At 32.8% G+C, this 12,924-nt stretch overlaps 1 protein-coding gene across 1 annotated transcript; it reads right to left on the bottom strand.

Annotated features, from left to right (window-relative positions):
• Positions 1-65: 65 nt before the first annotated feature.
• LOC114413333 (protein MICRORCHIDIA 7-like) lies at positions 66-11,916 on the bottom strand. Its single transcript, XM_028377668.1, has 20 exons — positions 11,224-11,916; positions 9,686-9,760; positions 9,502-9,536; positions 9,345-9,423; positions 8,406-8,498; positions 7,748-7,832; positions 6,954-7,029; positions 6,314-6,442; positions 6,065-6,163; positions 5,862-5,963; positions 5,443-5,607; positions 5,266-5,361; positions 4,342-4,393; positions 4,143-4,254; positions 3,975-4,048; positions 3,500-3,864; positions 2,492-2,586; positions 2,301-2,388; positions 849-971; positions 66-507 (listed from the first exon to the last, which is right to left on the bottom strand). The coding sequence occupies exons 1-20, from the start codon at positions 11,675-11,677 to the stop codon at positions 424-426; spliced, it is 2,481 nt and encodes an 826-aa protein (XP_028233469.1). The 5' UTR covers positions 11,678-11,916; the 3' UTR covers positions 66-423.
• Between the last annotated feature and the right edge of the window lie 1,008 nt (positions 11,917-12,924).

Genomic DNA, 12,924 nt, shown 5'->3' on the forward strand with positions numbered 1-12,924 from the left:
GAAATGTAGACAACTTGCAACTTAATGTGCGAGAATTTAAATTAAAAACCAAAGATTGGATAAAATTAAACTTACAAGCAAAGGTAAATTAGTAGAAAGATAAATGCATGAATTTAAAGGAAAATAGTGAAGTGATTGTTCAATAAGACTTCGTATAATAATCAACTTCCTCTGCCCGCTAATCAAATTGTCTCAAAAAAAGTGGAAAAATTCACCCAAGACTCCGACCTCCAATCAAAAAACTCTTACCTACAACAGCATGGTGAACGAAGGGATTGGATTTCAACAACAGTTCAAACTTCAAAGTTTAACGAAGGGAACAGAGTTCTATCGTGTAACTATACAAACAATGAACAGCACAGCAAAAAATATAGGCTCCCGGCACCACGTAGATATAACACTCAAAATGCAGTAACAAGGCTTTTATCGATCTAGTTTGCCGCTTGAAGACTTCCTTTCAAGCTTCCGTATCTTTTCAAGCAACTCTTTGATAGTATTTGATGCCTCCTACAGGAGAAAGACAAAAACATCGTCAGGCTTAACCAAAACCAAAACGCAAATACTATAACCGCCTTTTATAAGAAAGAGAACATACACCCTTTTATATTTTTATTTTAAGAAATATTAGTAACACATTTTCTAACACAATTTTTTGAACATATTCTTTATTATCAGCTGAAATTTATTGAAAATCACAAATTTTGATAGATTTCACTTTTCATTTAATGATTCTCTCTTTATTTTGTAATTTCCAATAAATTATAACTAATAATAAAATATGTGAAACATATGTTAGAGTGTATTGCTAATACACCTGATTTTGAAAGTGCATTAGGCAAGAGTAAAACCTCGAGCTTATTTCTCAATTTTTTCTCTTCAGCATCACGTCTGTCCCTCTCTTCAGCGAATACATCAATGAGAGTTTCTTGCTCGTTGTTCAACTCTTCAAGCTTTTTTTCAGCATCAATGAGCTGATGAAGAAAAAAAATAAGAAATATGCAACAGAGTTTAAACGAGCACAAAAGTTTTGCAGGTTCAATAAATTCATCAAGTATCATATTCAATGTCGTCAAAGTTGGACCAATTGAATCTACGTCTTTTTTTCATTCATTTAAGCCGTGATCTAGACATGAAATGTGCAAATGACATAATCCTGAAGAGTCGAGAAATACCATAAATGGTAAACTAGCTTTGCATGGCGATAGACTTCAAATCACATTGTTTCCGGTTACATATGTAAAATGACTAAAGAAAATGCAAGTTCAACAATATAGTAGTTTGGGGATGGAAGCTGAGATCTCTAATTGAGTCAAATTCAATCTGGTCGTCGACTCTGATGTTTACTCTTCTAGTATGAATCTGGTATATACTCTTGTGCTTTTAAATTTCGATACCAATTGAATGGTTTAACAATTTGTAACTGAGAAATAAAAATCAATTTCAAATATATATATTTTATCTTAAAAGGTCAAATATGTTCCTAACAATATGGAATTTCTTATCTCTTTCTCCATCTATCATCTTCAACATCTTTAGTTTAAACTTGAAATTTGATATCTTTTAATTATCAAAATATAATTCAAACAACCTAACAATATAAGCTAAACTAACTATCTTAATATAACACAATTCAAATCAAGATAAATTCTCCAAGTAACAAAATAAAATTCATCGCTTATTTAATAAACAAATAGAATTTACTTCTTAAAATAAGCAAAAAATTATTTTTTTATGCAGAAGCCGTTTACACAAACAAACAAAAAACAGAAAGTTGCATATTTTATTAAAATAAGTATTTTTTTCAACAAATAAACTTAAACAAACAGACCCAATATAAAATATATAAAAGAAAAGTACTTATTGAGTTGAAATCCTGAACAACATAATAGTACTAGCAAGGCGAAGGATAGATATAAGTTTTAGATTTCCCCAACAAAAAAAGAACTCTGCTATTCTTTTTCAAGCACATTTGGTATGGTGCTAGAACTTTGTTCAGAGATGTTTTTGTGGGTATCGACCCAGATTTAGACGCTCAAGTAGAATTTGGAGCATTCCAAAAATCTTGGAGATCCAACTACAAAAAAACACGTAGTCTAACATTCTTTTGTTCTTTTTTGACTTTTTTTTATGATTTTTACTTTCACTAAGACTTATTCCAGCTCAAGAAGTCGTACTAAAACTTGGCTAGTGCCATTCAATCTTGTAAACTCATTGAGACCGCCATTGGATAATACAAACAATATACATCACTTAATGAAACCAAGTATTAAGCTGTAAAGCGTTGAGATCATGGTCCAAACCTGAGTTTCAAGAGATTTACACCTGTCTTTCTCATGCTGCAGAGCATGCAACACTTCCCCTAAAATGTCCTCCTCCTTCCTTTGCAATCTATAACCATAAATATAAAAAAAACGAGAAGGATAAGGCTCAATGAAACAAGTTCACTGAAGAAAGCAAGATATGCAGTAAAAAATTTAAAATTTCAATTTACCTCTCCTTCAACTCACGATTCTCTTTTTTGAATTGCTCGAGAGTTAGTAAATCTTTGTCAGATAGTGGTTGCTCACCACCATTTACATCTTTTCCCTGCAGCTCAAAAATTAACTCTTTTTTAGGAGACATTTTCAAATAACAAACAATAAAGAATTTCTAGATAAAATCATTTTATAATAATAATAATAATAATAATAATAATAAACAACTAAATAAAGTATAATATATGATACAATAAATTAAATAATTAAAAACCAAATAAAAACACAATGTATAATATATTAAGTTAAATAATAATAACAAAATTTCTAATTTCTAAATAATATATATAAGTAAAATTGAACTTAAAATAATTAAAAAAAAACATATAGTATTATATAATACAAACTATCTAGAAAAACAATGTGTTATAGAAAACTTCAAAACAGGCATAACAAAAGAAAAACAAAATAACTTAGGGCCGGCAATGAACCAAATCAACTCAAACACCGATCGAGACTCGAATCGACAATTGACTCGTTTAACTTGAGTTCAAAGTTGAGCTCGTTAAATAAATAAACTGAACTTGAGCTACATATAGCTCAATTCGATTAGTTCACGAACAAGTTCGATATATAAATCTATCTATGCATATATGTAGATACATACATATATATATATAATAATTTTTTTATTAATTCCATATTGATTTTGTTTCTTCATAAAATAAATAAATAAAATTACATAAAATAATTATAACGTTAAATTGAGTCAAGTTGACGAGTTTAACCGAGCTATTTGTGAGTTTAAACCGAGTCGAGTTGAGAATAAAAGTTTAAATTGAACTCGATCCAAGCTGAACCATTACTTATCAAGTTGACTCGAGCTCAGTTCAACTCAACTCATTTCTAGTCCTAAGTCAGTAATCCAGCTATAGCATTTTCAAGGGGTGGCTGTTTCTTTCTGCTATCCGCTATTGACTACTATGTAGAGAACAAAGTAAAATAAAGATGACGATATGCACTACCTCTAGCTTGGATCCTCGTGTGTACTGTGAGGTTTTTCCCCTTGATGTGGTATGTTGAAAACATCCATTCTCATTTTCAAATGATTTTTCGGCTGTAGATAGCTTTTGAGTTTTTTTCTTAGGCAAGACTTCACTGACTTCGTCATCGGATGATGATTGCTCAGATGAACTTTGCACTTTCCGTTTAGGAGAGACTGAAGATTGACCATTAATATATACCCTATATTTTTCTGTTTGTTTTTGTATCCGTTTCTGATTCGAATATGAATGCAATTTGTCTGATGTCAACGGTGGAGCCTTGCCATCCGTGGTAGAATATTTCCTTTTTGATTGTGATGATTCAGGAAAATAATCGGCAGATGCCTCTGCAAAATAAGATCAATTTGTAGAATATTGCAAGGTCATCACAATAAGATTTCACTCACTGAGAAAGCAACATAAAAATCAAATTAAAACAGCAAGGCCTACATCATACCTTTATCAGCAGAATCTCTGATTTGTATTTTACTTCGATTGGAAGCATAACCAATTTTATAGCAGTTAGTGCTCCTAAATAAAATAGAGAATAACAAATAAGTAGACCATAATTCATATCTTACGCCAGCCACTACCATAAATAGTCCAATGGAGAATAAAGAATCACCAGTATTTTTTCTGCATTTGTATCAATTTAGACTCCAGTCTGGATAAAACTAATGTACGCTCAAAGCCCTGCTTATCATGAGCAGGTTCAACAAAATTGGCTTCCAACACACCTGTTAAAAGAAATGAACCTTGTGTTAAATGAATACAGTAGACATGATAAAAGAAACTCAGAACTCAATGAACAGAAGAGGTTCCACCTATGACCCCACGCCCTCCACTTCCAGCTGGATTCCAGATCCTCCAGAATGGCTGACAAACAAGAAAACAACCTGTAAGAATTATGACAATGTTTTCTCCAAGTGGCAACCTCCATATTGATTGTTTATCATAGACCTTATGAACTTAATACCCCCCCAAACTAAGGCTTCCAAGTAGTTCAAAGTTCGATTGCTAGGCAGAATAGCTAGAGTTCTTCGCTAGTAAGTTCCCCAAACAATAATGTTAATTTAATTCAAAAGAAACTCCTTAAGCCGAGTCCAATTCGAAAACAAAGAAAGACTATTTTCAGAACAATACCCAACAGATTATTATTAAACATTAGCAGCCCAGAGATAAATTGCAAATTATCTCATTTGTCAGAATAGTATTTCTTGGCTACTGTTGCTTTTCCTGGTTTACTAAGAGGTGCACCGCTGTCAGTTATACAGCTGGCTATTCAGTTAAAAGGCAGTTATAAATCTATTCAGTTTAGCTTGACCAGGTACTGAAGCTATAAATCTATAATATATATAGTACTTGTAACAGAACTGGGATCACTTTGTACATTTACATCAGAATCAATAAATTCTATTTTCTCAGAAATTCTCTAATTTCTAAGAACCAAATAAGGATAACAAAAGGATGACATTAAGCAACTAATACCAGTTATAAAGATCCTATTGATAAAGTTTTTTTAGCTAGAAAACAATGATAAGTACATAAAAATTTTAGTTACGGTCAAATGACCAACTAAGTCTTGCAGATTAAAATCAACAAACCCAGTTTAACAACTGAAAAGATATTCTTCATAATCTCAAAAGCACTTGGCCCACAAAAACTTTCAAAGAGAGAAGGGGATAAGCTTCACATATGACATAATGTCATAATGATGCTTATCATTTGTTAATCATAACAAACCCTACCTTAATGAGTCGGTTCTTATGATAAACATTAAAACCTGAAACATCAATATGGTGTACTGCATCCTTGACAAATCCAATAGTAACAACGGCAACCATCTGTCAAAAGATCTAGATGAAATCATATTTCTGCACAAGTTAGGAATATCAAACTCGATTTAATTTAATAGACATTATTACATTTGAATCCTTCGGAAGAAGCCCATCAACTCCAGCTTGAGGCCTGTAGGTCACCTCTTGAGACATCATCATATCATTCACTATGTTGTGATGCAAAATATCTTTCCCACGAAGAATAATTCGGAAGCCAGGAGGAAGTCTCAGATATAAAATAGAGGCATAACTCTGGATAGGAAACAAAAATAATAATGAGAAGTGTGACAATGCGCACACAGTACATAAATCAGATACATGTCTATACTGAACATAGAATAGAACTAAATTACATATAAAATATTACATTATAATGCTTACATATTACACATTACACACATAATACATACACAGTGGAGCAGGAATTCCATACAAGAAAAACTATATATGTTGTTTATCTACACAAGTATATATTAGTAATAGTAATGATAATCATCTTGGTTTACCCTTAGTGAATGTCGATAGGTCAAGAAATGTCTAGAATTAGGAAACTCTTTAGCCATCTGTATGTTTTTCTCATCTCGATTTACACCTCTTATTTGGATATCCTGACACAATCCATAAAAGTATCAAAATTTGTATGAAATTTGCTTATAAAAAAAGAATAATTTTTTAAGGGTGGATGATGAGCTTCAGTTTTCAAGCATACATGTGGGTCTTCGTCGAAATCAAGTTCCAGCTGACCTTGGTCATCTTCCCAAAGATTGTATATAATTACTCGTGTACCATGATCTTTCACCAAGTTGAACTAAAAATTAAGAGTAAGACAATAACAGTTTATCAACAATATAGACTTTTAACCACAACTTGTGAAATTAGCCAATTTGTCAAGAAGAGCATATGTCAGAAAATAAGATCAGATTAATTACTACCTTCACCTCAAATAACAAGGGATTACCTGACGAAGAAGATCAGCCTCATTAGAAAATGGTGACCACTGTACTATTGTTTCAACATTTTTATCCCAATCATCCAGAGAAGTTCGTATTATCTTATTCCATTCCTGTCCTCTTCTTTCATAGTCCAGCTTTAGTTTCAGTATAAACAATAGTTAGACGCATAATTAAAAGCACATACTCAATTCAAATAATAAAATTTAATAGAAAACACCTACTCACCCCTAAATGTCTCTTAAAACCCACCCCCACCCCATGCTTTGCAATCAATTAATAATGTTTTCATAACACGTGGACCTCAGCAGAAAATCAGATACGTAATTATTACAAGTGTGTGCCAATGATGATCAAGGTAAACAAACTAAAGGTATAAGATGCAACATATATCAAAACCATAGGAATTTCGCTATCTTCAAGCAGACAAACTAGACCACCCTATCATTATTCCAATATATAGTATAAACTCCTATAAAATAATATCACAAAAGAGTGAAAGGCAAAGTTCATTGATTGACAAGGGCAAGACCTCTTGTGGCTCATGGACTTCTAGAGAAATGTGAAGACAAAATTCAATATAAATATTTTAGTTTCACACCTAATAACTTAAAAAACTAAAATCTATGAGTAAAGAAAACAAATTACCATGGGTACTACAATGTCTTCCTTCCCAGTACTCCTCAAAAATGTGTAAGACAGCAACCCTATGCTTTGTGAAGAGCTATTAAAACATCAAAATCACCCCATCAGACACAGAAGCATGCCATGATAAACAATAAATTTATACGAGTGTAACAGAATGGATGCAAGACAAATTCACATCAAGCACAATATAAATACTTAATGTTATTAAGGACAATTCTAAAATTACTGATTGTGCCAGTAATAGACCAGGCAACCTATAATGCTAAATGTATATTTATTTGTCTGAAACAAAACCATTGAAATCCAGCAAAAACATTTCAGCAGGGTGCATTTTAAGCTGCACACTTAATGTAAGGTAAGCATGCTCCTCAGAACCTCAAATCATCAATCAAAATTCACAAATGATAAAAGATAAAGGTCTTGCTAAAGGCACTGGTTAAGGAATTAAAAGGAGAAAGGTTTTATTAAAAATCATATGGGAGCGCATTTAAAAATCATAGGGGAGCACACTTTTATGCATCCCAATAAAAACCTTTCCCCTTTTACTTCCTTAACTACTGCCCTTAGGGCATTGGTAAGCATTTGCCAAAAGATAAATAGTTCATTTGGCTTTTTAATGAAGAACTACTTTAATTTATGAACAAAAACTGCAATAGCAAGATAACATTACATTACATTACACAGCTATTAGTAAATTGGGTAAATACTACACCATTGTGCATGAAAACAAGCATCATAAATCCAACAAATGCAAACAAGCATCATGAATGAAGCAATAAGAAAGTCAAACAAACCTTTTCATATCTTTCCCAGGATAGCGGGAGAATACAATTACATCAGCCCCGAGTCTCATGGTACTTGTCTTAAAGCCATTTCCATCTATCACATGAACACAAAAGATTAGTATGCTCTCTTGAATGAAATACTACCTCCGTTCCTATTTATAAAACACAATTACCTACTTCATCAGGATTAAGAAAAATGGTTAATTTAGTTGATAACAATAAATTTGTCTTAAATATATATACTTTACCAAAAATACCATTGTCATTAATTTTTCTCTCTCTCTTCTAAATGCATGTTAATATAACCTCTCTCCTATTTAATTAGGGTATTTTAGTCTAAAAATAATTAATGCAAGGAACATAATGGATTACTTCTTCAGGATTAAGAAAAATGATTTAGTTGATAACGATAAATTTGTCTTAAATATATATACTTTACCAAAAATACCATTGTCATTAATTTTTCTCTCTCTCTTCTAAATGCATGTTAATATAACCTCTCTCCTATTTAATTAGGGGTATTTTAGTCTAAAAATAATTAATGCAAGGAACATAATGGATTGGGTCTTATATAAAAGAACAAACAACTTAAAAAAGTTGGGTCTTATAAATAGGGACGGAGTTATATTCAATAAGATTTACAATCTCCCCAAGACTAAAAGTTTACATTGCCCAATTGTATTTGCCATTTTGCTTTTCACGGAATACCCCAGCGACATGCATTGACGCATTTTTTCAGGATCCATTCCACCACCATTATCTGAAATAAAATTTAATAACCCAACATATTAGATTTTGAAAACATAAAAAGAAAACAAGAGTGGTAAAAGAAAGTGGGAGCATATAACACTTCTATTAGGACTCTACTAATAAGGCATTCCAAAATCAAATTTCTAAACCTTTTCCACATATAGCCATGTCAAAATAAAATTTGCTTCTCAATAGAGATGGTAAAAGGAAAATGCTATTTAGTACAAATAAAAATCCATACTAAACACACGAAAGGCGTGGCTTGCTTAGATATTTCTCTCTGCAGTTGTAATTTCAAATGAAAATCCATTCAATGTCTTATGTCTCGCTTGAGATCTGCAGTTCTCTATTTTAATATTATAACCCTTTTTTTTGCTCCATTTAATATTGTAACATTCACTTTGAAAATCCCCTCCTGGTTGGTTAATCTTGAAAATTTGAAAGTGCCACTAGCAAGTAGCAACCTGTAAGATCCTTCTTTTTGAAGCTATGCAACATGTTCAAACCAGAATCTTCATGGATTCTCTTACGTGTCCCCTTCATGTGGTTCTGTTCTTATTTTATGCATTCTCCTTCAGTAAGTAGAATTTCAATTGATGTGTTTGCCCGGCTGATGTAAAGCCCACCTTCAATGACTAAGGTTTGCTCTGCATTTTGATGGAGAAACTATTGTGTGGTGGGATAGCTTCCACAAATAGCGGGATAAATGATAGAATCACAGCACTTAAAGTAGATCCTCCACTTCCTTCTATAGTTCTATTTTATAACCAAAACCAATCATCATAAATACGAATACACTTCATCTTTCTTTCCATATATCTATTGAGCAGAAAAGAAATTTTATGAATGAAAATACCTTCAATCAGCAACATCCTAGTGCCATCTTTCTTATTTGTAAGCATATCTACATTAACATATGTGGCCCCACTACAGACCTGAGGTCAAATTCAAGAGTAAGGCTGGGTAATAATCACAAACGATGCCTTATTCAAAAAATGGGAAGCAAAGCATACCTCATCCAATGAATTGTCCAAAAGCTCAGCCAAAGCTGCATAAACATAGCATAATCAATCTAAGCATGATAAATAATGATAAATCTCAAGGATCAAGGGGAAGGGCAAAAATTCATTAAATATCACAAAAAAAAAAAGATTAACCATTAACCATTGATACAAACATGCCCATTTTCCACTTTACCTCCAAGAGCCCACTTATGACTTGTGGCATTAGAGTGTAAAAACTTGGGGTGAACTCTGACATGATCCATACCAACTGCAGATTTTAGAAGAAATATCAGATTATGGTTACATTGTCAACAACACAGGCTAACGAAAAGAACCTCAGGTTTGTGACAGCCAGACAAAAGGAATAAAAGAATCAACCAAAAGAAAAGGGCAACAAGAATATTTATGACAATGAAGAACTTATTGAATTTATTCATTGCATAACAAAGAAGGTTCAGAAAAGGTTTGATGCTGAACCTTAATTAAAGCATCATGTTCAGAAATGGTCAGCCAAGTCCCAAGACATTAATTGAGAGAGTATGATAATCAATACTGAATAGCTACACAGAACTCTCAACCTCAAAAACATATAGTAAAATTGTGCATAGCATGATGGTCGCTATACAAAAGATTATGCATACAAAGAGAAGTGTTGTAAGAGACTTTGGAAAATTAAGGTATTTGCATGGGTTATATTCAGGCTATACAAGACATGTGTTAAATACTTACCTATTTAATTCCTAAAAGGATTGCATCAAAGCCCAACCTTTAGTTCTTACCTATTTAATCCCTCAACAATCAAAACTACATCATCCAGAAGAAGCAAGACTTAGGAATTTCCTGAAAGTATAGGACTACATCAAGGCCCAACCTTTAGTTCTTACCTATTTAATTTAGTCTTGGTCTCTTGGATGTGCTTAACAAGGGCATACAATCGACTATCCCTAATTGCATGCTTTTTCTGGATGGTGTAGTTTTGATTGTTGAGGGAAGAGGTTTACTCTAAACTTGAACTTTGGAGACAAACTTTGGAACCAAAGGGTTTTCACTTGAATAAAAGTAAGCAAGAAACAAGAAAATGACTTGGAAGTTGAAATGGGAGCAAATGTTACACCACAGGTTTCTAAGTTTAGAGTGCTGTGATACATATACAACAAATCATACAACAACTAAAGGAACTTCAGCCCAAAATCTAAACAACATTTTAAAAGGGAGAGGATAATCCTTTAATTGTAAAATTCTTTGCAATTTCCTATTTTGAATTTTGTGAAGGCACACGCAAAAACAATAACAATGTATGGTAATCTCTGTATTTCCCGGGAATCAAGCAGGTTTTCCCTCCCCAAAAATAATCTCTACTTCACCTAACATCACAACAGACATAGAACTAAGGTTCTGTCAACCTTTTTTAATTTTAAACTTGTCATACGTTAGAAACAACAAGCACGTGGATAAATTCTTTCAGTTCCGAATAAGCATTATTAAAAACTACGGGGAAAACAAGCATTGCGAGAGGCCTGTCTATCCGCATTTTTTATTCTCTGAATATGTAGTTTGTGCGAATATCGGTTAGTTTGTAAAAAAAAAAAATGGATACCGAATGCTAATATCATTCTTATTGTTGTCATATAATATAGATGCAAATGAAGACCAGAAACATAAGAAAAAGTGTAGAACACAATATCATCCCCAATTAGTAACTATTTGGCATTTCATAAGAACAAAACGCACCTGTTGAAGATCCAGAGCCTCCGAGCGGAGCACCATCGTAATCCCCGGCCTTCCAGAACTGCTTGGAGCTATTCAGACTCAAACTCTTACTCGCGTTGGCGCGCGATGCCGTCGAATTAGATGCCCATTCCGGCGCCGGCAAGGACAGCACCGCAGTGGGAGGAGGTGTCGGCGCCGGAGCCGGAGGGAGAGGGGTGAGGAATCCAACCGGCAAAACCACTCCTCCAGCCTCGCTCGTCCTTCGCTTCTTGGACGGACTCTCTACCGAAGAAGAAGCACCGTTCACTGCGTTGGCGACTGCACTGTCCAAATCATGGCCCTCGTCTTCGTCCGTGTCGGAATCGCTGAGTTCAATAACCGAACCCGGAGGGGGCGCCGAAACGACGCCGGTTCTTGGCCTCCTCTCGGTGACAATCGGAGTCTCCAACACTTCTTCTTTTACGCAAACATCCATGGCTGGCTAAAACGGGAGATGAAGATTCCACAAACAAACATAAAAGAGGTTTTTAGAGATTTGAAAATTGAAGTTGGAAAGTTAAAATCGCAACGAATGAATCAAGCGAAGGTGATGGGAACGATTGAACTAAAAAGGGGATTTGTGATTTGTCTGTCTCGTAGAGGAGAGGAGAAGAAAAGACGAACTCCGCCCTTGATCCAGGGAATATGGTGCACTCGCCCACGTTTCTTTTTTCTAAAAAGTAAAAACTACTACTTCTTTAAATTTCTCTTTTAGAGATTTTAATATTATTCTCCCATTTGAATTACAGTTTTATTTTTATTTAACATTTGCACTAAATATTACGAAGAATTGTAAAAAAAGGCATCAGAAATTATTTAGTAGTAATGATAACATAAGATAAAAATAGAATATAAAATACAAGTTGGATACAAAGAAAATAGGATTAAAATATATTAAGTTCTTATTTTATTCAATATTTGATTTAATATATCTATAATCAAGAATTTATTATTTTTATTTCTTTTAATTAAGATATTACTCAACCCAAAGTTAAAAATTAATTCTGAGGTATTAATATTTATTAAAGGATTAATATTTTTTTAAATTTTATTCGAATCAAAGATTAAATTTATGATCATACTTATGAATAAGATTATACATATTGACCATTACTTATAATTTGTAATCTATGACCATTTATTAATCCAAGTAGTATATATTATCCAGAAAAAAAATTCCTTTCAAAATTTTTAAGAACAATCATGCAATTTCAATTGCATAAAAAATATCAAAATTTTAAATACAATTTAAATGATTGATTTAATTCATTTATGTAATTAAAAAAAGTAATAATTGAATTAAAATTCATTAAATGTTGATTATCAAATAAAAAAAAGAAGATAAGATTTTGAATTCTTCCATGTTATTATAATCAAATTCATAAATGCATATGGGAACCTTGATTGGATGATATTGCATGTTTGAAGCTTTTCTTTACACATATTATCTTCATTAATCAAAATCACAAATTTGGTGGAGTAGTTAAGGAATAGGGAAGAAATTTTTTTATGTCCGAAAAATTTCAACCACTTATTATAAGATTTTTGGATCCGTCCCTACTCTTAGTGCCATGGTTTATTACTAACAAATTCTTCAGTAGTCAACTTTCCATCTTCTGGAATCAAGCCCTTCCCAGTTGAGGCATCTTCTGCTTGCAGCGCTTCCATCACTAGGGATTAGTT

This window comes from Glycine soja, chromosome 5 (genome assembly GCF_004193775.1).
Source record: "Glycine soja cultivar W05 chromosome 5, ASM419377v2, whole genome shotgun sequence".
NCBI lineage: Eukaryota > Viridiplantae > Streptophyta > Magnoliopsida > Fabales > Fabaceae > Glycine > Glycine soja.

Coding starts and splice junctions, on each gene's coding strand:
- LOC114413333 (XM_028377668.1), bottom strand. CDS start 11,677: ATGGATGTTTGCGTAAAAGAAGAAGTGTTGGAGACTCCGATTGTCACC. Junction 6,443..6,953: donor AAGACATTGTAGTACCCATG/GTAATTTGTTTT, acceptor CTGAAACTAAAG/CTGGACTATGAAAGAAGAGG. Junction 4,255..4,341: donor TGGAGGGCGTGGGGTCATAG/GTGGAACCTCTT, acceptor TTCTTTTAACAG/GTGTGTTGGAAGCCAATTTT.